This window comes from Ambystoma mexicanum, chromosome 6p, assembly GCF_040938575.1.
Source record: "Ambystoma mexicanum isolate Mex_15411 chromosome 6p, UKY_AmexF1_1, whole genome shotgun sequence".
In the NCBI taxonomy this organism is placed as follows: domain Eukaryota; kingdom Metazoa; phylum Chordata; class Amphibia; order Caudata; family Ambystomatidae; genus Ambystoma; species Ambystoma mexicanum.
In genome coordinates, this window is record NC_090935.1 from 420,221,219 (window position 1) to 420,247,119 (window position 25,901).

General features: G+C 48.1%; 1 protein-coding gene across 1 annotated transcript in view; it reads right to left on the minus strand.

Annotated features, from left to right (window-relative positions):
- The window catches only part of PAIP1 (poly(A) binding protein interacting protein 1), an 816,787-nt gene that overhangs the window by 405,789 nt on the left and 385,097 nt on the right, over positions 1-25,901 (minus strand). Inside the window, exon 4 of the mRNA XM_069627237.1 lies at positions 17,681-17,793. Within this exon, the coding sequence (XP_069483338.1) occupies positions 17,681-17,793 (113 nt within the window). The remainder of the gene's footprint in view (positions 1-17,680; positions 17,794-25,901) is intronic.

Consider the following 25,901-nt stretch of genomic DNA (forward strand, 5'->3'; position numbering starts at 1 on the left):
AACTTTGAGGCCTCCTCCGGGATGGTGAAGAAGAATGTTTGATTAGAGCGTTCTATTCTTAATTTAGCAGGGAATAACAGTATTTCACCCCATGATCACAGAGTCTTCTTTTTACTGCCATGAAGGTTTTACGTTCCTGCTGCACCGCCACAGAAAAATCAGGGTAGAGATGGATCCTCGCTGTCCCCATCCACAACTCCCCTTTAAGTCTTGCTGCTTTCAGAAGAGCATCACGGTCGTGGAAATTTAAGATCCTAGCAATGACAGGGCGTGGAGGTGCGCCAGGCTTAGGTTTTGCAGTCAAGGAGCGGTGGGTTCTTTCCACCACAAACTGCGGAAGAAAGTTTCGGGGAATCAAGGACTGACAGCAACATGTGTTCCACGAAGTCCTCCATGGGCTCGTTAATATTATTTTCGGGCACTCCACTACGCCTTGAACGGGACTCCAATTCATCATTCTTCTTTTCAGCTGGCAGCATTCGGGTAGAGAGCGAGGAGACCATGCCCGCACGGAACCAAGATAGTCTTCGGCAGCACCCATCCTTGATTCAATTTCTGCCACCCGGCCATCAGTTTTCTCAATATGCACCTTTATGGATGAGATGGTGCCATTCATGTCATGCAGCTTGGTGTGGAGAGTGGTGAACCCCTCGCGGATGTATTCTAGTCGTCGGGGGCTAGCGGACCGATGTTGCGAGAGTCTCTTCAGGAACTTCCGCTGTCGGCTTAGCTGGAGTCTTAGCAAACATATTTAGAGCTTTGTTTCTTGCTTGCACCCTCTCCTTTGGTCATAGTGTCGGTGAAGGGTGGGCCTTGGGGGTGTGGGCTGGTGTAAATGGCTGGCTATGCCCAGGCGCCAGTGTCCCCCTCCGAGTATAGGGGTTCCCTGGTCTGGAGTTCAGCCCCCCGGTTACCAGACCATACAGTGCGGCAGCACCACTCCGAGTGCGAGTCTTTTGTGCAATGCGCAGTGCAGTGGGCTCAGCTCAGAGTGACTCCATGGTGTTGGAGACTTATCCCAGTGTCTGCTTTCTTATCATGCCGGGGGTGCAGCAGTGGGGTTAGAGTGGTAGGTGCGCCCGTTCAGCTCCTGGTATTGTAGACAGTGGGGGGGTCTGCGCCCCGTGTCCCAGTGTGTGGACAGCATAGTACCTCTTCTGTGCTGTCACGCCAGCGGGATCGGCGTTGTGGACTACTAGGCAGCGGTGGGTCAACTGAAGAGAAGTGGCCGTGCAGTGTGGCTTTCAGGGCAGTATGGCGTGCAGGGTGCTCTCAGTTTCACAGGCTAGCGGCATGTGGGGGATCAACCGTTCTTTTGGTGCAAAGTGTACCCCAGGCAGTGGGCTCACATTGTTACAGGGCGCTTTGGTAATGTTCAAGCTGCTGTATGAAATGTAGTGCAGCGTGGGCAAGTCCAGCACTGCACCGTTATGTAAGCTTCTTAATACTCTTCAAATCACTAAAAGCAGAATAAACAAGTTCAACATGGGCACAATTCCATATGGGTGGCAGCTTGGAAAGTGGCTGTAAATGCAGGGGCCCCCGTACCTTAAATCTTGATGGAGGAGGGGCTGCGCCTCCCCTTGCGCGCCGCCTTGACGTGAATCAATGCCTCCGGGGTTCCAGGGCCCCAGCACATCAGAGGTGCCGACAGCCAGAGGCTTTGTCTGGTCCGCGGAGCTCCCAGGAAATATCAGAGCCTGGGTGGTGTCTTCGAGGCTGGAGCTGCCGTGTGGAGGATCGAGGGCGGGAGCCCAGCAGGAGCCGAAGGATAGATGAGTAAGTCCTGGTAGGTCCGCAGTGTTAGTGGAGGCGGCCAAGGGCGGCCCAGTACTGCTGCCACGACCGCGGAGAGCGGTTTGAAAAAGGGCGTGCTGCGCCGAGTGGCGGTCTCCCCTCCCCCCGCCGGCCTTGGGATCCGCAGTGCTTGCGTGTTTGGGAGTCCACTCCCTGTGGTTGCGTGTGGCAGGGAGGTACAGCGTGTCCAGGCAGGGTCCCACTGGGGCACAGAGATCTCTGCATCGGTTCTTCTCTGGAAGGCGCCGAACGAACAGGCGGATCAGTAGATCCTAGCGAAACGATCCGCCAGTTTACTGCATATAATGCAGCGGTATCGAGGCAGGGTTTAACGGAAAGGATTTTCCCCATCACGGAGCGTCGCGCTCAGGCAGGAATCTTCACCAAGCGCAACAGTGTCCCCCTGTGTTTGCCTTTCTCCCAGTTTCTAGGATTCCATTTCCATTTGGTGAAGGTCTCGGACCTTTCGGTTTATGGTTTAGGTCTTTGTCTGTGATTGAAAAATCCGACGGGGATGTCGACTGAAGCGATATCTTTTTATTTCTATCACAGATCGAGACATTGGATGTTTTTCTTATTGATGTTATGGCCTCGTGGTGTCTGTCAGTTGCAGAATGTCAAATGACTTGATTGGCGTGGGTAGTGTCTCTGGTCCAGTACCGACTTACTTCTTTCTTCCCGATTTAGGCTGTTGGGGTGTTCTGGTCGATTTTTCTCCCCTCGCCTCGTGGAGTGAAGCTCAAATTCTCTCTTCAGAGGTTGTTTCCCAGAGGTAGAAACTCATCTTGTGAAGTTTACCAGCTATGTGGAGGGAAGATGCTGCCCATGTGCCTTTTGTGGGCGAATTCTATGATTTTTATATATTCACTTTGGATCGAGTCGTCGGTCAAGATTCTACCCAGCAGACCCAAGGTGGTTCTTCTGTTGAGAATTATCTTTTCTTCTGTGTCTGATAGTCTTTCTAACTTTAGGGTCCTTGTAGATCGGCTCTTGTGTGTAAAGAGGGCCGACGCTCTTATATAGTTGGATGCTGACTGTGAATTGGTTCTGGAGTTTCTTGCAGCAGGTCTTCCTATATTTTCATAAGATTTTGTCATGTATCTGTGGGCCCCGTTGACGTGGTCAGTTCTTGTCCGTTTTGAGGGGGGTGGGCTCTTGATTTCTCTTTGTTTCTATGTAATGAAGAGTTCTTGTCTCTGTGTGTTCTTTCCCCACTAGATGGGACCTTATGGGTCTTTGGGATCACTGATCGGGGAGTTCATCTAGTTCCTGGACTTTTCCTGTTTTTCACCATTTTCGTCATTGCTCAACTTTCTGGTTGCCGTTGGCAATGCTATTGAGGCCCCTGAGTGACGCTTCCTTGATTCATTTGGGGAAGGCATGTCTTCAGCGAAGGATTCTTTTTTGCTCTGCCGATAACAGAGGTTCCTATTCTGAGTTTTCTATTGAGTATACGCTGATGTTTGACAAGTCGATTGTGTGGTTTCCCGATTCTTCTTGTGTCCTATTTGCATCACTTCTTAAGTTTGGTGATTGAACTTGCGCTCGGGTCCTTTTGTCAAAAAATGTAGGCCGTTTTGTTGAATTCTCAAGCGGTTTGGCCTTGTTCTCTGTTTGATGTTTGTTGTGTGTCAGTTTAGCTTTCTTAAGCGTTGGGAGTATTGTTGGGTTTTTGTTATTCTCAGAGTTGGTTAGTAGTCCCTCTGTTTCTCCTAGACTCAGACTCTAGTTTAGTTTTGTTCTGCTTAGGATCGAGGCCATTGTGTCCTCACTTTTCATCTAGTTTTGAGGTTGGGTTATGACTCTTCATGCTCTGTGGCTTGGAGTAGCTACGTTGAGTTGTGTCTTCGTCCATCATGGTCTTTGTATGTTTTAAGTTCTGCGTAGAGGTTCTCGTTGTCTTGTTTCTGTTTGTCGTTTGTGGTTGCCCCGGGTTACTGTTTGAGTGTCTCCTTTTTTTCCGTCGGTTTGACATGATTGTTCGTGCTCATTCGGGCAATTTCTTTATTTCTTTCTGGGTTATCTTCATTATTGGTTTGGGTTCCGGTAGTTCTTGGTCTTTTTATGAACTGGAATACAGCTTGTTTAGGTTGATCAGGTGGATTATCAAGGTCTTGTGTGATTTGAGTCATTGTTCCCAAGTCTCTAGTGTTAGCCTTCCAGGCTTCAGCGGCCATGATTTAACCTTCCAGGTATGTCAACTTAGTCTGCATGAGCGCTGTCATTGACGTATGGTCCTTGAGTGTCTCGTTCAGTGACTCAGTTTCCCGAAGGGAGCCAGGGGTATAGTTACTGCTGACATGATTGTGACGATGTCAAATTTTTTACTTTGAGAATTTCTATACATTATCTTGGACGTGTCCTTTTCTGTTGACCCTTTGTTGGGGTGTAGGGCAAAGGTCGAGATATGTTCACTGGAGGAACATCGCTGTGTTTTTGGGGTCTTGATTTGGGTCGCTGTTTCACCACCTTCGTCTCTGTGGTTTTGGCCTCTTTATTTGTGTATCATCAACCAGTCCTCCTTCGGTACCTACCACCAGGGTAATTTGGTCCTTCTAGGAATTCTCTTGTTTCTCTGGTGCCTGACTTTGTCAGGATTTTGTTTTCGTCTGTGGCAAAGTTTTGGTTCAAAACATTGAGCTTGTTTTCCTGGGTGTGCCCCTTCTGTTCTGAAGGTGCAGCAGGTTCAAGTGAGTGGTTTTTGAGGCTGTTGGCATCTGGAGTCTTGCGTTGCCCAAAATGCCATCGTATTGGAGTCTAGGTTAGCCCACGCATGGTGCGACTCCATTTTTAAGTTTCCCGATTATTCTCGCTCGGTGTGTGGAGACTGACCCCTCAAGTATTTCGGCATCAGATAGTTCACATGAGTCAATAAAAGGTGTTTGGCACAGTTTGTTAAAAATAATTGCCAATTGGGTTATTGTTTTGAGGCGTGATTGAGTTTACTTTCTTGGGTTGGCCAGTTTTCTCCGTTTTCACTAGAGGCCAGTCTTTCTTGTTTAGGTTTTTCATTATTGTAGGGTGTTGAAGTATTGTTGGTGAGGTTGTGTTGATTTTGATCACTTTGTGTGGTTTCAAGCAGGGTTCTTGACAGCTTTTGTGGTTTTCTGTCACTGTGGTGACCAGTCCAGTCTCAGACCTAGAAGGTATAGACGGTGTTCTGACTTTGGGGTATCTTGAGGAGATGTCGCCTTCTAAGTTCTCCCTTGCCGGTGAATTTGGCTCTTTATCCCCATCCCCCCATGTTCCCTTAGCACGTTTAACTCGTCCATGTCGGGATCGTCTGTGCTGCCTGTGGTTCTAATGGTTAGATAGTTTTCTTTGAGGTCTGTTAAGTCTAGATGCAGACTAGGCAGGTTTCCCCTTGATGTAAGTGGGTGGGCTTCGCTTTCGACACTTGTTCTAAGTGGTGCTGGTTGTGACAGGTTGGTGTTTCCATTGCTCGTTTCCCCAGTCAATGGAGAAGGGTAGGACTAAGTCGCTGCTTTGTAGTTCCGCTTGTTGGCGTTCATGCTACTTTTTCTCAGGGTGTTCTTCCCCCAGCTTAGGCACCTGTAGTTCCAAACACATTTAGCGGATCAGGATGTGCCTTTTCCTTATCTATTATTTTCCTAACATACAATTCTCTCATGGGGTAGAATCAGAGGCTTTCGAAAACACCAGGCTCTTTGCTTTTCCTCAGCGCGACCACTCTGATACTTTGCCCTTCTCTGTTTCTTACTCTTGCTTTTCCTTTTTACTTTTTATCTTCAGGTGCTTCCTGCACAACTGTCCTGTATTAGTTTCACTTTGTCGTGCACATTTGCACTGCCCTTCAGTCCTCCTCTAAGCTGTGCCTCTTCCATGCTTCTTTCATTCTTCTGGGCAAACCTACACTGTTGCCTTCCTTTTTATTGTGCCCCCTCTTTACTGTTACGGATCACTCGCACCCTTGATCTGTTGCTTTTCTTTACTTTCACAGACTTTCTGCTCTGTTCGGTCTTTTGCTCGTTTTCTGCTAGCATCAGTCTTTTGCTCGTTTTCTGCTCCGATCTGTCTTTCGCTCTACTTTCTGCTCCGTTCTGTCAACTTTACACTTTCTGGTTCGCTCTTGCCTTCAGCTGTGCTTCCAGCTTTTCTATGCTTTTCTTTCCTTTCAATTCCGTGCCGCTTTTACTGTCCATGGCTTTTTTCGCGCTACGCTCTCATCCTAACGCACGCTCCTGAGTTTCTCACATTATTCACGAAACTCCTTGGGCAGTGTTGCGTTGAGATAGACTGTCCCTCCAGGTTATGCAGGGTTGATGTGGGGGTCTTACCACCTGCCCCTCAGATGCTCTGGGGTCAGCACAGGCCCCAAGGGAACAAGCACTCTTCTTAACCTGGCCGACACAGTGCAGTCTGTTTCTCTCCGGCTCTCTGGAGGCTCGGCTCCCTCGTGCTAAACCTTTGGGTAGTGCTGACTTATGTTAGGGGAGTTTTCTTAAAGTCAACTTTGAGTTAAGACACTATAAAACTATCCCTTGGTATACAGATCCCCAACTCTTAGCATGAGTATTACCCAAAGGATCTGGTAGAATGGCAGAGCAGCCAGGCTTATCTTATGAGGAGCATGGGAGCTGTAGGTTAGTACAATGTACCCAGTCAATACATTAGCCTAAAGTAACTCTTACACACTGGAAGTTATAGTCAAATATACATTCACAATATAGACACAAGGCAGGTAAGTAACTACTCTCATAGACTAACCAATACACATAGGAATTATTCACAATACTTATCATGGGTGACTGCTTCAATGGTAGTTGCTTGCACTTAAAATTGTTACAGAAAATGACATTGATGACAGTTCTACCAAATTACTTGTAGTGCCGTGCACCCGCATTTGTTAGAGAAATGATAGGTCCATTCATTTAGTAAAGTCACAGCAGACAAAGTCTGTTAGGAAGGAAAAGGAGGGTTATTCAACACTAACAGTAATTCACCTCATAGTAACACTTTTCAAGGGTTCTAATGATTTGGCAATGCAATCCATAACTATCCAAAGTGTAGGAGTGGAACAAAAGTCTTATGTAGAAGCTGGAAAGGCAAAGTTCCTCAGAAGACTTTTGTCACTTAAATAAAATTGCTTAACAAGATAACAAGTTATAGGGACCCTGCAAAGGACACCCTAAAGGACACAAGCTGTTAAGCCTGGGCCAGAGGTATGGGTGGACACCCAAACACCTTGTAATGCACTCCAGTCACACTGGAGTGACTCTTCAGCTTAAGGTAAGTTCTACCTTTAGCCCCACAGTACGTTAGACTAAGCAAACGTAGCTGGATGCTCTCCTGTGCAGCAGCGACGGACCCCGTGTCCGGATTCCTTGGTCTTGTGACAAAAGGGAGGACTCTGAATAGGATGTCACAGCAGCAGTCGCGAGAGAGGACCCTCAAGAAGGATTTCTTCGGTCTTCCACATCATTCTGCAGTTTTGATGCCTTATCAGCTGCAACAAAGGACGATAATTGGCTGGTCGATCTTCCTCGTTTCCACAGTCCTGCACTCTGGTGAGGCGGCTGGGATGAGTGGGATCGTGCCTCTAGAGGTTCAACTGAAGCTCACCAAAGTTCTGGGCAGATTCGTCCTTGCAAAGACGTTGCACTGCAAATTGGTCAGAGGACCCCTGGTATTCGCAGTTTGAAGCCCTGGCACGTCAACCTAACTCATGGAATGGTTTGGGTGGTCGCACAGCAAACTTGAATGAGGAGTACTCTTCTTGAAATCTTATGTTCCAGTGGTCAACCTGCCTTCTGCACAGGAACCTCACCTTTTATTCGTATTTCCCATTCACTCCTCTGCAAACTCTCCCAGCAGTTTACAGAAAGGGGTGGGTGCCTGTCCAATTGTTCCATTCAGGCACTGTGGCAGACAAAGGACAGGGTGGTTTAAAACTCCTACCCTGCTTGCTGCCTTCCCAGACACAATGGAGCGTAGGCAGGGACACCCCAGGCTTACCGCCAAAGGCAAAACTCACTCACAGACCTCCGCCCTCCCAGAATGGTAGAAGGGCTAACAAAGGACAACCACACCAGAAATGCTGAAAAAAGAAAGGAGCCTCCATGTAAGAACATAGGTGACCCTATTGTGCATAACCGATATTGTGAGCACAGTCTGCCACCAGTCATAACTCTAGGGTCGTCACTGACTAGAAAGTCACAGGAACAGAGAGAAGGGGGATATAGTAGGTATCCCCTTAGCACTCCACATAAAGTGGTGTGTGCTAATCTCTCATAAATTAAGAGTTTTAGGAAGGATACAAAGTATCCCTCTATCCTTAAGAACAGTAGTTTTTAAGGCTGGTCAAAGAATACACTGCACATAGGGTGCTGTGTGCTGCAAATGTTTAACAGATGCCTTTAAGAGGTATCGAGGATATCAGACTCCATCAGATGACAAAAAGAACAGAGTTCCCAAAGAGTCAAGGCACATAAGAATGAATGAGGAGGGGGGGGGGGGGAACTTCCCTCATTCAGGAAAGAAAAAAACAGTCCAGAAGTCCAGCAAAAAGTACTGAGGGTACCACTAGGAGAAGGGATTGCGCATAAAACTGATAAATCCCCCTAACAACTTATACTACGAGTTGGGGCCTGTATACCAAGGGATAGTTTTACAGAGTCTTGCCTTCAGGTAGATTTAAGGCATACTCCCTTAACAGCATGTTTACACCTGACTCAGGCCTTTCACATGGTAGACGTGTCTGAGCTCTGGAATAACTTTTTTTTCAAGTGGAATTTTTTCAGAGCCTCTTAACAATTCTCATACATCTGCATTCTTTAAGAGTCAAAATGGATATGAAAGGGTCGGTGTCCAAGGCGATCCCGGCCACACAGAGCCTAAGGCAGGGGTGTGTCTCGGTAACTAGCCTTTTTTAAAGTATACATATCCAATTTAGGGGACTATTTAAAACCTATGGCTTTTATGAGTCTCCTCCGGACAAGGATTGTAAGAAGATGTATGCTCTGGGTAAACGGATCACCACCTCGGCTGCATTCAGGACTGGGATCGCTAATGAAACCACGCTCCTGGCGAGCTATAGTAATGTCCAATGGGGACTTGTGCAGGAGGGCCTCCAAAACGTTCTAGAGCCTACATGTATCCTACTGTTGCCAGTGGTGGCGGAAGAGCGCCAGTTGATTCCGAACATTCCCAGAAATACTCTGGATTCAGCTGAGACGGTGTTAGGCAGAACTGCATGCAGTACCCTTTGGGGCCACCACACACAATTAGGACTACAGGTGTAAGCCAAACCAACCTTTGGTATAAGTCAGTACCACACAATTTTTGGTAGCAAGCTGAGCAGCCAGGCTTATCGCAAGAGTGAATGTGAGCAGTACAAGTAATTACAGAGAGGACTTTCAAAGTGGTTCAAGTAAACACTTCTACTCAAGGTTTCTTGGTAAAACACTTATTAATTTATTACACAATCATTTAGAAAACATTACACTAGAAGGAGGCAACTTAATATTATATACCAATACACTTCAATACAAAACTTCAAGACTTTTAGACAGTTTGAGCTCCACTGAAATAGGAGCCAAATGGCAGTTCAGTTACTTAGAAGTGAGCAAAAGGGACGAGGTAAGTAGACTTGATCACATATACTTGTTAGACAGTGCAAATAGTTTCAGTTCACCAGAAGAATACAATTCAAGTCAATAGGCCAGGCCAAAGTCAATGGGCTAGTGTCCTGGATAGGAAAGAGCAGTTCTGGTATCAAACGGTAAAGTCTTTACAAAAGTTCTCAGAAGTAGTTTAGGCGAAAAAGAATCATTTGACGGGTCACAAGTGGATTAGGCCTGCAAGTTGGGAAAGTTTCACGAACTTTCACTGCGAGAGTGGCGTTCTCGCAATCGGGTTGGCAAAGTACCTTAGTATGAAGAAAGAAATGCAGCTGAAGTCGTTGGTTCCTGGCGGTTCCTGCAGATCTCGCTGTTCCTTGCCGGACAGTCAGCCAGCCAATCACTGCAGAGTGCATTCGGGTCTCCTAGGAGAATAAACACAGGGAGTTTCTGGCACCTCCCTCACTTCCTGCTCACCCCAGACACCCTGGAGCCAGAGGCGGGCTTCACTCGTGAAGCCTGCCAAAGACAAACGAACAAAGGAACCAAACCTGGTTTGGCGCGCAGAGTAAATCTCAAGAAGGCCCTTTCCACAAAGAAATAGCGAAAAAAGAAGACCGGGGCCATTTTGCTTTACTGCAGCTGCGAACGCGGCCCACGGTTAATGCACACCGCGGTAGTTAAAGGTAAACCACTGCCACCAGCCATTCGAGGAAAGGGTAACATAAAAATGATACATGAGAAGCTAGACAAAGGGGATACTAGGTAACCCCTCCAGCACCCTATTGTAAGATAGTGTGTGCTGGGTCTAGAAAGTTACAAATGTAATTAAAGTAAATTTCACTTTACTGCTCTAAGAAACAGTAGTTTATCCCAAAGAAGGTATTTAAACCTTGGGAAATCTGAAAGACTTACTTCCCTGTGTCAATGCGCTGAAAGTGCAGTGTGACACAATGTAAAATATGATGCCTATGGAGTTTGTCAGACTCCAAAACCAATAGAAACACAGTGTACAAAATCACAGTGTACAAATACATGAGAGTGTGGGAAAAAGAGGCTCACTCTCTCCAGGTTAAAAAAATCCAAGTCCTCAAAATCCAGCAAAGTTGCTGGGGGTCTCCATGTCAGAGGGAATTATCACATTTCTGAAATTTCTCCCTAACATCTCCCTCCTAAGATAAGTATGGCTGCTTAGTCTACACTACCAAATACTCAGGTGGTACAGCCTTATACTAAGAGGGGTTTTTTTTGTACTGTCTTGGTTGTATGGTTTTGCTAAGCCTTAGTTGGACTTCAGAAAAACTGTCCCAACACTAAATGGGGAGAAACAGCCTTAATGCAGATTCTAACTGAACCTCTAAACTCTGGTTACCCCTTTAATGAAGATCTGCAGGGAACAACACCTTTTTGCCAAATGCAAAAATGTTCTCTCCGCACGCAGACTTCTAAGCTATTACTAAAAGCAGCGGCCATTCAGAGAGTTAAAATGGAGCAGGGCAATGTGCTGAGGGACAAAGACTACAGGGCACCTTTGGAACACACTGGCAAAGTCTTAGGATCTGTACTGAGTAATAGTGCCAGGCATTCCCTTAATGGGGCTCTTAGTAAAAAATATTGTTGGTGAACCGTGAAGGAAAAAGCAAAACATGCAAGGAGACTCACTGAGTCACAAATGCAGCCTTCCATCGTAACATTCTAAATGTCTGCAAGTCACCTCCTGTGGAGCTCAGTCCTGCCTCCACCCTTCTTCAGGTGGTTGGCCATCGGATTGACTGTTAGATTGTAGCATGTGATTCGAACTTAAGGTCAACATTGGTCTGAAGATCGCACAATAGCAACCATCCTCAGGGACAGGATCTGTCCATACATGGCCATTGTTCACTAGACCAATCTCATCCAGGCTTTGCCACTGTTTCAAGTTTCGAAAACAAATCATGTAATACTCCGTGATTACCACTAGATGTCGGCCTATGCATAGCATGGGATCTAAGCAGATTCACAAGCCTAAGAAGAACAAGTTACTCTCTTACCTGGTAACGTTCTTTTGATGGGATGGTCCGACGACGTATTCCATATCTATGACAGTAATCACCACAGCTGTGCTGCTTCGGAAAATCTTTGGTGTCTGCGTCCTGCGTCGATACGCCGCCCTCGAGGACCTCCTCCGACGGCCGACGTCACTGGATGTTCTAAGTAGGACGCACGAAGCCCGTAACCTCAGTTGTAGTTTTTTCCCAGAACATGTGCCATCAGTCTTCTGCCAGTCTGACACACAAAGCCGTGCGGAAACGTAAGCTGCAATCGCATAAGAAATTCTGTAGCGGGGAAGGTAGGGAGGGAGCGATATGTAATACGTTGCCGGACTATCCCAGCGAAAGAACGATACCAGGTAAGAGAGTAACTTGTTCTTCGAGGAGATTGGGTCCTCCAACGTATTCCATATCTATGACAGACTCCCAAAGCAGTACCAATGCAAGGAGGTGGGAAAAGAATTTAGAAAATAGAAATTTAGCATGCACAATCAAATTGCGGATGGAATCGAGGGAATAGTGACGTACAAAAGTATGTACCGAAGCCCAGGTGGCTGCATCACAGATGTTTCGAATAGGAACACCCCTCTGCAGGGCAGTAGAGGCAGCCATACCCCTGGTAGAATGGACCCGTAAGCCCACTGGTGGGTCCTTACCCGCCAAGCGGTAACACTCAGAGATAGACTTTGTCTCGCTGGATTATTTTGGCTGTTTCGTCACAGCCTGTCCCAAACGCTTTCCAGCGTAACCAATGAAGAGCTGATTGTCCACTCTGACCCGGGACATGCGTGAAATACAAAAGCTTAACGCTCTCCTAGGATCAAGCCTATGGAGCCTCTCTTCTTCCTTATCAGGATGTGGAGGAGGATAAAATGCCGGAAGAACAACCTTCTGGCCTAAATGAAATTCCGATACTACCTTCGGAAGAAAAGAAGGACGAACTCTAAGGACAACCCTGTCCTTATGAAACACAGTGAAGGGTGGCTTAACTGAAAGTGCCTGTAACTCACTCTGTGAGCGGAAGTGACCGCAACCAAAAACACAGTTTTAAGAGTTAACAGTCTCAAAGGGCATGTATGCAAAGGCTCAAACAGAGCACCCATCAGAAACTTGAGAACAAGGTTCAAATCCCAAATGGGCACCTGGAAAGGTGACGGAGGGAACACATTAGTGAGCCCTTTCAGAAACTGAGAAATTAAAACGGAATTTTAAAATAGGAACACTCTTCAGACAAGCGCTTAAATACGGACAGCGCCGCCAGGTAACCTTTAATGGTACCCACCTGAAGGCCCCTGTGGGCCAAAGAAAGCAAAAAAGACAGAACCATGGGAATTTCACATGCAAAAGGATCCACATTCTTAACCCTGCACCAGTCGCAGAACTTTCTCCAATGGCAACGGTAGAGACTTAGTTGCGGGCCTTCTGGCCGAAAGCAACACCTCCATCACGTCTTCAGGGAGGTCCCAATACTTATACCTCAACCTTTCAGAAACCAAGCGTGAAAGTTGAGGGACCTGACCTCTGGATGGAGAACCAGACCCCTCGCCCGTGAGAGCAGATCGTCTCGGTAGGGAAGACGACGTGGAGGACAGATGGACAAGTCAAGAAGGTCCTGGTACCACATCTTCCGGGCCCACGCCAGAGCAATGAGGATCATCTGGGAACCGAACCTCCGTAACCTCTGCAGTACTTGCGGGATGACGGGGACTGGAGGAAACGCGTACAGCAGTGGGAATGACCACTCCACCACAAACACATCTCCTAAGGCTCCCTTTGGAGGAAATTCCCGCGAGCAGAACCTCTCGCACTTCCGGTTGACACTGGAGGCGAAGAGATCCACTTTAGGGGTCCCCCAAAGGACGTAGATCTCCAGGAGAATCTCCTGAGCCAACTCCCACTCGTGAGAGATCGCGCTCTGCCTGCTCAGAGCGTCCGCCGTCTCGTTTTCGTCTCCTGCCAGATGAACTGCCGAGATCGAAACTTCCTGCTGGATTGCCAAACCAGAGCTGCATCGCCTCCCTGCACAGCGGAAGTGACCCTGCCCCCCCCCTTTTTGTTGAGGTAGTGCATGGCCACCGTGTTGTCCGTCAAGAGCAGGACATTCTTTCCTCGCAGTCGGCAGAAAAGCCTTCAGGGCTAGCCTGACGGCCCTAAGCTCCAACAGATTGATATGGAGTCTGGACTCCAACGGAGACCAACGACCGCTTACTGTCAACTCGTTGGCATGAGCTCCCCATCCCGTGAGGGATGCGTCCGTCACGATTATCACCTCTGGCCAGGGCAGCCAAAATGGAGCCCCCCCCTCGTCAGATTGCCTTTGTCGGCCCACCACAGAAGGTCCCTGGTGACCGAAGACGGCACCTGACCAGGGTCCGACATCCTGCCGGAGGACTGAGACCACTGGATCTCGAGTGCCCATTACAAAGATCTCATCCGCAACCTGGCCTCTGGCACCAGAAGAATGCAGGATGCCATGAGGCCGAGCAGTCTCCAGAACTCTAACGCTGGGAGAGTCTGGGCAAGTAGAAACTTGTGCGCCATCTGCTGAATGTGATGAGCCCTCACCTGGGGAGGAAAACACTGCCCCAGGGACGAGTCGAGCACCACTCCGATGTACTGGAGCCTCTGAGTAGGTGTCAAATGGGACTTCTTTAAGTTGAGGGAAAAGCCCAGCTTGTGGAGGCAGTGGCAGGTGACTGACAGATGATCCAGGACATGCTCGGCCTGATCAACCAATCGTCCAGGTAGGGGTAGACTTGAATCCCCCCCTTTCCTGAGGTGCGTTGCCATGAGCTTGGTGAAGACCCTCGGGGCGGAGGTCAATCCGAACGGCAGGACCCGAAACTGAAAGTGCGAGTCGCCAACCACAAACCTCAGGTACTTCTTGTGCTTCGGATGGATCGGCACATGAAAATAAGCGTCCTTGAGGTCGAGAGAAACCAACCAGTCCTGAAGTTGAAGGGCCCGAAGGACTTGAGAAAGAGTAACCATCTTGAACTTGTCCTTCCTGAGGAGTTTGTTCAAACCGCGGAAGTCCATGATGGGTCTCAATCCCCCGTCTTTCTTGGAAATAAAAAAATAAGGGGAATACCATCCCTTGTTCCTCTCCGCTACATGCACCAGTTCTATGGTGCCTTTCCGCAGCAGGGATTGAATTTCCTGCGCAAGGAGGGGATCCAGACTCTTCGAAGAAAGATTCCCCGGTGGATTGTCTTGAGGCCTCTGCTGGAAAGGAAGACAGTAGCCGTGGGTTATGATCTCCAGAACCCACACATCCGAAGTAATGGCGCGCCACTCTGCAAGATGCTGCGCCAGCCTTCCCCCAACCGGCGAACCATGGGACATGGCCTCATGACTGAGCTGATGCGGCTGTGGCGTTGCCTGAGGGCAAAGAGGCAACAGCCCTAGCGGCCTTGGCACCTCGAGTACCTTGTTTACCACCTCTGGCACACCTACGGTGGCAAAGCAAAAACAAAGAGGTGATGGCTGGAAGGTTTAGACTGAATCTTAACCACTGGCATTGCTCGACGCAACCCTCCAGACCATCGTTCTTCGCCTGCCAAGCCATTACAGAAGGGGAAAGACCATATGCAAATCAGGCTTGGCCCCACCCCAAAAGAGGTAGTCCAGCCCGAACTGCTAGGTCACATCCCTTCTGCACGAGACCACAAGCATCCCCAAACATGTTTCACCCTTGTTGGGGCTCATCAGTGAGGAGTAGCTTGGGTCTCTAGGCTCAGCAGGCACGGGACCCACGTCTGGGCATACCCGTCCCACTCAGGGTGACAAAGCAAAAACAAAGAGGTGATGGGTGGTGGCCCCTTTGACTGGCAGCTTCTCTTGCTTTACCAAAGGATGAGTATTAACGAAAGGAACCTCCCCTCCATTGCTGTCCCCTAGGACGAAAAGGCGGAGGTTGTCGAACTGCAGCGCCCAACGACTTTGCTGCAGCTTTTGAGGTCTGCAACCTCTCAAGGCTCTCGTCAGCCTTGCTGCCAAAAAGATGTACCCCTCAAAGGGCAAAGAGCCGGGCCTGCACATCAGGAGCAAACCCCGACTTCCGCAACCACGCAAACCTGTGTATCACGGTGCTCGCCGCCATGGATCGGCTGACGCAATCTGCCATGTCCAAACACGACCAAACTGCCTCACACATGGCATCCTTGCCATCCTGAACCATGGCAAGAAAACCATCCCGTTCATCCCCTTCGGGAATATGTTCAGACGCCAAGGAACCACAGTTCCACAGAGTGTGCGTGAAACGAGACAAGGCACAAATGGAGTTGGCCGCCTAAAGCGCCATACCCCCTAAAGAAAACACTTTCTTCCCCCAGCCATCAAAACGCTTGTCATCCCTATCAGGAGGGATGGTAGGGTACAACGCATACTTTGCCGGGGCCGTAGCCGCCTGCACCACCAAGCTCTCTGGAGTACGGTGCTTGGACAAGTAGCAGGGGTCACTACTGGCTAGGCGGTATTTTCGCGGCAAATACTTGCTCACTGCCGGGAGACTCTCCCGAGCAGTCCAAGCCGCCACCACCACCCTCCTCTGTAGAGCCATATGAAACGGCAGTACCGGGTCAGTTGGTGGACCAATGTCGAGGGTATCCGTAAGGTCATCCTGAACAAACTCCCCTGGGGGAGCAGACCATCCTAAGTACTCGGTGACCCGTGACATAAGTCGCCGGTACGAAGAATCGGCATGAGTGCCAGGCTCAGGCCTACAAAACTCCACCTCCGGAGAGGTGTCCAGCCCACTAGCATCATTCAGAGACTGCCTCAGGTCCTCAAACTGGCTATGGCCCAAAGAATCTCATCAGGCACCGTGTCAGACGCCATGCCATCATCAGAGCCCTCGTCCAACTCCAGACGGCGGTAAGAAGGCACAGAACTGGAACCAAAGCCATGCTTGACCTTGGCCAGAGCCTTTCTAGGTGGTTCCCCTGAGCCACGGGGTACCCCCGTCGACACAGCCCCGAAAGGCATTGAGGGCGTCAAGTGAATCAGCGCCGGGAGAATCGGCGTCGACGACAGAGGCCTCGAAGGCGGAGCCCCAAGTGTGTCCCTCGACATCCTGGGCGCCGACGACTTCCTCAGAGGCGGAGCCTCGAGAGAGTCCATCGTTGACCTCGGCGCCACAGGCGTCGATGTCTTCCTCGAAGACTTCACAGGTTCACACGGTCTCGAGCATGTTGAGGACCGGGACCTGGACCGGGCATGCCGAGAACGATTCCCCTTGTCCGAGCGGGACCTTTCCCGCGAATCGTGACGCCCACCCGAGCCCGAAGATGTGCGAGCGGCATCTCTCGGCTGATCACGACCGACCCCACTCGGAGGCGCGGACGGACCAGTGCCCTGCGATTCGAGAATCGCCAGCATTTTCTTCCCGAGGGAAGCCCATTCCTGCAGTGTCGCATGCTTGGTGGGGTAAGCGACCTGCCGACAGGCGGAGTCCTCGGATGAGGACGGGGAAGGCGACCGATGACGGCACTTCCGGGAGTGCCTCCAAGAGGCAGAGGAGTGGCGAGACCGACTCCGGGACCGAGACCCACTGGACTTCTGACGACGACGCAGAGAGTCGCCCCTCGAGTCATCCGTCGAAAGCCCTGCAGACCTCGACTTCCAGGGCTTGGACACCTTACCTACCGATAACTTCTTCTTGCGCTCCCCCAAGGCTTTCGACGTGAGCGACTGGCAGTCGACAGTCATCCGTGTCATGGGCCTCCCCGAGGCACCAGAGGCAGGCGTTGTGCGAGTCCGTGACCGACAGCTTGGACCCACAGTCCCCGCACTTCTTAAAGCCCGGACGCGGTGTGGCAGACTAGGTAGACATCTTCACTAAGAAATATTTCACAAACAGGTTCTAAGAACCGAGAAAGCAACAGAAACACCAAAGAGTCGAGGCACGCCGAGATTCCTGAAGCGAACATGTTCGTGGAAAAAACGGAACTGAGGCTACGGGCATTGTGCATCCTACTTATAACATCCAGAGACGTCGGCCGTTGGAGGAGGTCCTCGAGGGCGGCGTATCGACGTCATCGACGCAGGACGCAGACGCCGAATATGTTCCGAAGTAGCACACCTGTGGTGATTACTATCATAGATATGGAATACGTCGGAGGACCCAATCCCCTCGAAACTACATTATCCGTAAGGACATTAACTTCAGACTTGACCAACACATTAACAGAAGATGCATTATAAAACTGCAAACAACGATTTTCCTAAAGTTCAAGTTACTATGAGAAATATGCTGAATTCATTTTTGCTAACCTCTTAAGCAATAATTGTCTGAAGTTACCACTTGGTGGACTCATCGTAAGGTGATGAGACAAATAGTTGCAAAGACGAGCTCCCATGTAGCAAAAATTTGGAAGAGTTGTAGCCTGTGAAGAGAAAGAAAATAATATGAAATACAAAAATGCATTGTGACAGTGAAAAATGTCTGTCTAAACATTGAATGATTACTGCTTAGTTTATGAAGCCATAAGTCATCAAATTAGTACGATTGTTAGGCCATGTAGAGGAATGAGTACAGTAATTGGCTACCAAGTACTTCAATAAATCTCAGGAAACAAATGTAGTACTCCCCAGTAACGAAATTCACAGCTGTCCATAAGGTTCATGACCAGGATAAAAGGCAGCCTGATATTGTAAAAAAAACTATATATGAGTATTAAAGAAAGACTAACATTGGGGCAGCAAAGCATAAACAGCCAATATGGCCAGATAATACAGATTTTGGCACTTAGGATCTAGACATTCTCTGGTTCATCCAAACCAACGTCTCGCGAAAAAGGTTAATATAACATAAGGCAAATACGCTAGACTAGAGACTCCTGTATCCTAGAGAAACTCTGGTGCGATGAGGTTCCGCGACTGGTGTCAACATCTATGCTGTGTGTAAGTGTAGTTAAGCCAGGAGGATAGCTCAGTGTCAACATGATCGCCTTGGAAGCAATGCGTCAAGGAGTAACACAGGTTCGATCCCCGGGTCCGCGCTTAGAAACCTCTGGGTATTAAGCGTGTTATAAATAACCTATCATATCATATCATATCATCATTTAATTTTAAGGGTCAGGTTCCCTACCTTTCTCGGTCACATTAATTTTAAAGTGGCTTCCTGTGTTTTCTTGACTTTCTTTTGCGGCCAGAGACTTCTACTCAAGTCTCCCTGGCATTGCAACCCTTTTTCTGGTGCACTGCCTTTTGTAGCCCATATGCTGCCACGGTAGGGGTGCTTTAATAACAAACTGTTAGTCCAATGGGGATTCCATCACACTGAAAGTGTGTTCTGGAATAGTTTAGTGGAAGCTGAGATTTAGTTTTGGCTTCACCAGGGGCGTAGGTACCTTTGCCAGATTAGTAACCTAATGCACCCATGGGGTAGCCACTGGTGTATTAGTGTATTTATTTAGCCCTGTGCCAGAGCATTTTGTTTTAGGACCATCTTTTTTTACGTGAACCGCAAAGCACAGCAAACCTTTCAATTTTGCTGATGCAGGTTTATCTACATTCCACAAAGGTAACTTTACTTCGGTTTCAAACCAGTCTATACCAGTTTAATGATTTCCAGGCTTCCCAATCTTTGCCAAAAAAAACAATTATTAGTGTAAATCCACGTACGGCCTTAAATCCACTGCAGTCTATTAGTCACACTGGTCCCAAATGCTCCAGGTAAGGGGGATGCCCCGAATACATGGCCTAGGGTTCGTACCCACCACACACTCTCCAGCGGTTTGCTTATTTAAAGAGTCCCATGGAGAACCAGTTAGTTAGGGGAAGAGCAGTACAGTGTATTATTTTAAATAACCGTCCCCCGTTTTCATATTATAGGAGACTGCCAATACTGCTTCCAGACAAAATAAATGTCTTGCAAATCTAGTCCCCTAACCTTAAGGCAGCCAGTATAGCATTCCTCTGCACACTTTGCAACGTGTATAGTAGGTCTTAAGTCTCTGAAATGTTCCTTGTTCACAAAATCATTCCATCTAACAAGTGTATGGGGATCTGTCATGTGTATCATCTGAGATCAGTTACTTAATGTCGATCATAAGATAAAGAACCGTATGCAGTAATCATTGTACCTTTGCCAAATGTAATTGTTCTGAGTCGGGGAATGCCTTAGGACAATTTGCATAACTGTCCTGTATCGTTCTATCCCATCGCTACCCATTGGATTTACAGTGCGTAGATCCTCTATTGACGAATAGGCAATGCCTTGACCGAGCCCTACAGACAAGGGGTTTATTGGCCATTTTAACTCACTTAAAATAGGCAAATACGCTCAAAAAATAAAAACAGGTAGTGCAAATACTTCCAACAAACAATAGGAACTGGCACATAGGAAATTGTACCACTGCTTTCACCCACGCACGGCTCTATTAATATAATTGGACCAGTAATACACGTATTACCTACCACATGAAGAATCTACTATTACTGACTAATCCGAAGAGTTAAACATGCATCTTTTAATGTGCATGAATAACTAGATGTAAAGAAATAAAAACTAAAAAATATTTCTGTTTTCCAGTTAAAACATGTTTTCAGCAACTTTTAAAAATACTCGGATCGAGAATGGGACTTACTTTTTTACTCTCTAAAAAATCATTTTACTTCCAAAAAATGGGGAGTAAAATACACTTCCAAAATTTATCCTGAGCCCTGCCTAGACTATTCGCTATGGAGGAATCATGTTTCAGGGTTCAAAATTGAGGGGGAGGTGGGAGATATGTAGCTCCTGCTTGTAGCCAAGTAGAACCTGGTTAGCTTGACAGCCACAGCCACCAGGAGCTACTTTTGGCTGAACAGGCCAACAGATGCCGAACACACACCCCTATGGGAATTTAACGATGTGCATTTGGGTCAATCTAAAAATAAACATTAGGACACATTTACAAACGATTTAAAGCATATGGGTTCAGAAATAATGGGCACAATTTTATGTTTGAATCTTATGTTAAAGGATATTTGTACTGCGCACTATCAACAGCGGAGTGGACCCTTATGTGGAAGTTACAGTTGTGGAAAACTATGCACTTGCCCCTCATTCCCCAGTGGTAGCTAATGGTCACCAATTAATGCTCGATACGCAAGAGCTGCTTTTAGCTCCTGCTTCTCCAATCTCAATTGCAAGCCCTATGCTTACATGTACAGCTGGATTCCACACAGCTATATGCCATGATTGACATGTAGTAAAATTTATTCGGTGAAGGTGAATCTGGTTTGGGGCTCCGGCAGGCCCAGAGGAGGAGAAGGTCGCCATCAGTCAGGTAGGTGGTTGGCACTTGGCGTGCACCATAGTCGGCTCTGATAACCCGATGACAAGTACTCCATAGACAGCAGAAAAAGCAATTGACGATACTTTAAAAAAAAATAATTAAGGTTTCTAAGCAGGGTCCAAAACGCTGTGAGTGCAGGAGAAGACAAGCTAGAGTCCTTGTAGATGTGAGGCATACACGTGATCATTTACTCTTTTTTCATTGGAGGTCGATCCTCTTGAGAGGAGCTCCTCTCACTGTTTTCAAACCCCAGCCACCGCAAGGGAAGCTTTTGCAGAATACAGTGCTAGAAGAGTGGACAGTGGATTCAAACAGGAACAGCAAAGCACCCAGTAGTGTTTTGGTGGTGAATGCCTTGCAGATATTCCAAAGCTCGGGCTTGGAAAAAGAGTGCAAGTAATTCATGTACTTCTTAGGATGTTTAAAGAATACCCTTCGCTTCCCACAAATGGAACCGACATTGAACAGGGATTTGTTTCTCCAGAACTACCATCCTCTTCAGACATCCTAAGTGTTAGAGGTCGAACAGTATATTTTTCTATTCTAAGTATAGAACCACAAAAACAAACTGGAAATCCAAGCTGACAAATATTCCGCACTACCCAAGGATCACAAATCGCAAACATTGTTTTCCATCCAATTACCAGGAAAACCATCAAACTACAGAGATTAGGTAAATGATGTAAGTCTCAATGGCTTCTCACAATCCTGTGGCCTGGAGCCATTAGAAGATTCCCTGGACCACCCTGTGGGCTGACCAGCTCTATGTTGGGCTACCATGCTAGTGTCACTGTTCTGCATTTTGGCCGGGAACTTCAGTGGTCTCCAGCTAGTCCTACAAGTCACCTTTCTGTCAAGTTTCAGAGCCACAGCATTGATGGATCTTGTTCTGGAAGGCTTCCTTAGTTTGCTACTTTTGAGATGCCTGCTGTCGCCGTGCACTGTGACTGCCGCTAGAAACTGCCATCCCTGTCTCGAGTTCCTTGATGACTCCTGCATTGGTGCCTGCTGCATTTGTTCACTGGAAAGGGTTGCACTCAGCTCCTGCACACGAATGAAAAATGGTCTGCAGCAACAGCACTCCTGGGCATCTGCTAGTAGAACAGAAGGAAAACCTACCTCCAGCGACCCACATTCGATCTGCCAAATCTTTGTGAAATATCGCACTTAAGGTGGTGAGTAGTCTCAATGCTTACTGGTGCCCCCATCTCCATTATAAAGTTTAAGAACTTTGATTTATTTTACAATCTATTGCTTTTCAAACACCTGTTAATAAAGCACTCCAAAAGATAGGAAAAGTACTTTACCTACCTCTAAACCCCTAATGCTGACTTCTGGAACCAATCTTCACATCCAACGGAACACTTCCTAACTTTTTCCCCCCACCTTTATAAAGTACTTTGTGAACTTTTGGGCAAAAGGACCCATTCAATTTAGGGTTGAACTTGTAAAGAACAAGTTACTTCTTACCTTGTAACTTTCTTTCGATGGGATGTTCCTCCGACGTATTCCTTATCTTAGATATCTCCTTCCAGCTCTGCTGGCCTCGGAAAATTTTTCTCTAGAGGGCGCTGCGCGTCGACGTCCGCCGAGTCGATGTCCCTCGACAGCCGCCGTATCGACGTCGACGTCATCCTGCCTATAAAGGCTGCGCGCAGCGTCCGTTGCTCAGTTCCGTTTTGTAGCCCACAGTATTTCTGTCTGGACTAGACTAATCACCCTGAAGGAGCGTAAGCTGCAACAAGGGAAGTAGAACTGCTGGGATGGATGGGAAGGAGGGTCGATAAGGAATACGTCGGAGGAACATCCCATCGAAAGAACGTTACAAGGTAAGAAGTAACTTGTTCTTCGAAGGGATTGTGTCCTCCGACGTATTCCTTATCTTAGATAGGCTCCCATAGCAGTATTCTATTATTGGAGGTGGGAGTACTGACTTCATGCTGCCTTCTATTGATGAATAGAGTGCAATACAGCCCTTCCAAACCTAGTCTCTTGACTGGAGGAGGAATCCAAGTTGTAAAATCTTGTAAAGGTATGGACGGACGACCATGTGGCGGCCGGACAAATGTCTTTAACTGGCACTCCTCTTTTGAGGGCCGATGAAGCTGCAATACCTCTGGTCGAATGAGCCCTAAGGTTTTGAGGGGGCTCTTTTCCTGCCAGTTGATAACATTCCAAAATGGCTAGAATGATCCATCTGGAAATGGTCTGCTTAGTTATTGGTAACCCTAGCTTGTAACCTGTGTACCCTACAAACAGCTGGTCTGTTTGTCTTATCCTGGCCAGTCTACTGATGTAAAAACTTAAAGCCCTTCTAGGGTCCAGCCTGTGTAACCTCTCTTCCTCTTTCCCCGGATGAGGAGGAGGATAGAAAGATGGCAGGGTAATCTTCTGAGTGATATGGAATTCAGAAACCACCTTTGGGAGGAAATTAGGCTTCACTTGCAGGACAACTTTGTCTTTGTGAAAGATTGTATGAGGGGGTTTACAAGAAAGAGCTTGTAAGTCGCTCACCCTTCTAGCAGATGTAAGTGCTATTAATAAAACAGTTTTAAGGGTAAGAAATCTTAACGAACAAGAATGGAGTGGTTCGAAAGCTATGCCCATCAGGAAAGTTAGGACTAAGTTTAAATCCCATAGGGGAACCTGGAATGGTCTTGGGGGATAAACGTTGGTTAACCCCTTTAGAAACTGTATAAGCAAGGGTAACTTGAAATAGGATGGTTCTTCCGCAGTGCGCTTAAAGATGGATAGCGCTGCGAGATAGCCCTTAATGGTGCCAACTTGAAGGCCTGAATTCGCCAAATAGAGTAGGAAGGACAAAATCATTGGTGTACCGCATGAAAAGGGGTCGATATCCTTTTCTCTACACCAGCTGCAAAATCTGTTCCAACGGCAGCGGTATAAAGACTTTGTTGCTGGCCTCCTTGCCGAAAGCAACACCTCCATATCATCAGGGAGGTCCCAATCCTTGTACCTCAGCCTTTCAGAAGCCAAGCGTGAAGGTTGAGGGTTTTGATGTCTGGATGGAGAACCTGACCTCCCTTCTGTGAGAGTAGGTTCTCTCTGAGTGGAAGTCGAATTGGAGGGCAGATGGAAAAGTCTAGAAGGTCTGGGTACCACGTTCTCCTGGCCCAATCCAGGGCAATTAGGATCATGGTCTTCCGGAATCTTCTCAACCTCCTGATCATTTGAGGAATGACAGGGCCCGGTGGGAACGCGTACAGAAGCGGAAACTCCCAGTCCACTATGAACGCGTCTCCCAGAGCTCCTCTCGGGGGAAATTCCCTTGAGCCGAACAGATCGCACTTCCTGTTGACACTGGTGGCGAACAGATCCACCTGAGGGGTTCCCCAAAGGGCGAAGATCTCTTGAAGGACTTCCTGAGCTAGTTCCCACTCGTGGGAGACTGTGCTCTGCCTGCTCAGAGCGTCCGCTGTCAAGTTCTTCTCTCCGGATAGGTGAACTGCCGATAGAGAGATTCCTTCTTGGATTGCCCAAAACCAGAGCTGCATCGCCTCTCTGCACAGGGGTAGTGATCCTACGCCTCCTCTTTTGTTGAGGTAATGCATGGCCACTATGATGTCTGTCATTATCAGGACATTCTTCCCTTGTACAGCTGGAAGGAACGCCTTCAGCGCAAGTCTGATGGCCCTCAGCTCTAACAGGTTGATATGTAGTCTGGACTCCGATGGAGATCAACGACCGCTGATGGTCAAGTCGTTGGCGTGGGCTCCCCACCCCGTGAGTAAGGCATCCGTGACTACTGTTATCTCCGGCCAGGGTTGCCAAAACTGTTCTCCTTTCAGAATGTTCTCCTGACAGGCCCACCACTGAAGGTCTCGAGCCACCCTGTCGGGAACCTGAAGAAGATCTGTCATTCTTCCTGAGAATTGTGACCACTGAGTCCTCAGTGCCCACTGGAGGGATCTCATTCTCAGGCGAGCCTCTGGCACTAGGAAAATGCAGGATGCCATGAGGCCTAGCAACCTCAAAAAGTCGAAGGCTGGGAGACGTTGGGCATTTTGGAACTTGGTAACCATCTGTAGAATATCTTGAGCCCTCACCTCTGGTGGCGAGGCTTTTCCCAGGGAAGTGTCCAGGATCGCTCCGATGAACTGGAGTCTCTGCGATGGTATCATTTGTGACTTCTTTAAATTGAGGGAGAAGCCCAGTCTGTGAAGAGAGTGGCAAACGTGATTTAGCTGGATCTGAGCTTGTTCCGAAGATACAGCCCTGGTCAACCAATCGTCCAGGTAGGGGTAGACGTGAATCCCTTCCCTCCTTAGACTTGCCGCCACTACCGACATTAACTTGGTGAAGACCCTCGGGGCGGAGGTCAACCCAAATGGCAGCACTCGAAATTGATAATGAGTTGCCAATTGCGAACCTCAGGTATTTCCTGTGTTTGAGATGGATAGGCACATGGAAATAAGCGTCCTGAAGGTCCAGAGATACCAACCAGTCCTGGAACTGAAGGGCCTGAAGGATCTGAGAAAGAGTTACCTTCTTGAATTTGTCTTTCCTGAGGAATTTGTTCAATTCTCGCAAGTCCAAGATGGGTCTCAGTCCTCCGTCTTTCTTTGGAATGAGAAAGTAAGGGGAGTACCAGCCCTTGTTCCTCTCCGCTACAGGTACCGGTTCTATGGCACCTTTCTCTAGCAGGTCCAAAATTTCCTGCAAGAGGAGCGGATCTGGAGCTTTCTGAGAGCTGATCCCCGGTGGATGACTCTGAGGTATGCGTAGGAGAGGCAGGCAGTAACCTTGGGCAACTGTTTCCAATGCCCAAGCATCTGACGTGATAGCCTGCCATTCCGCCAGATGTTGAGTTAACCTGCCTCCTACAGGTGTCCTGTGAGGGAAGTCCTCAGAGTGGTTTTGGGGCGGCTGATGCAGATGCCGATGGTAAAGAGGCACCTGCTGTAGCTGCGGCTTTTGAATATCGACCCTGTCCACCTCGGGTAGTTCTTCTTTGTTCCCTTTGAGCCGGTCGTCCTCTACCTCTTCCGAATGCGGAGTAGAAGCGAAAGGACTTTCCCCTCGCAGTGGTTCCTGTGGGACGAAAAGGTGTCTGACGAATTGCAGCGCCTAGGGATTTTGCTGCTGCTTTTGATGTTTGCAGTTTTTCTAAACTGTCATCCGCCTTTTTCCCAAACAAAAAAGAGACATTGAATGGCATGTTCAAGAGCCTGGTTTGAACATCTGGGGCA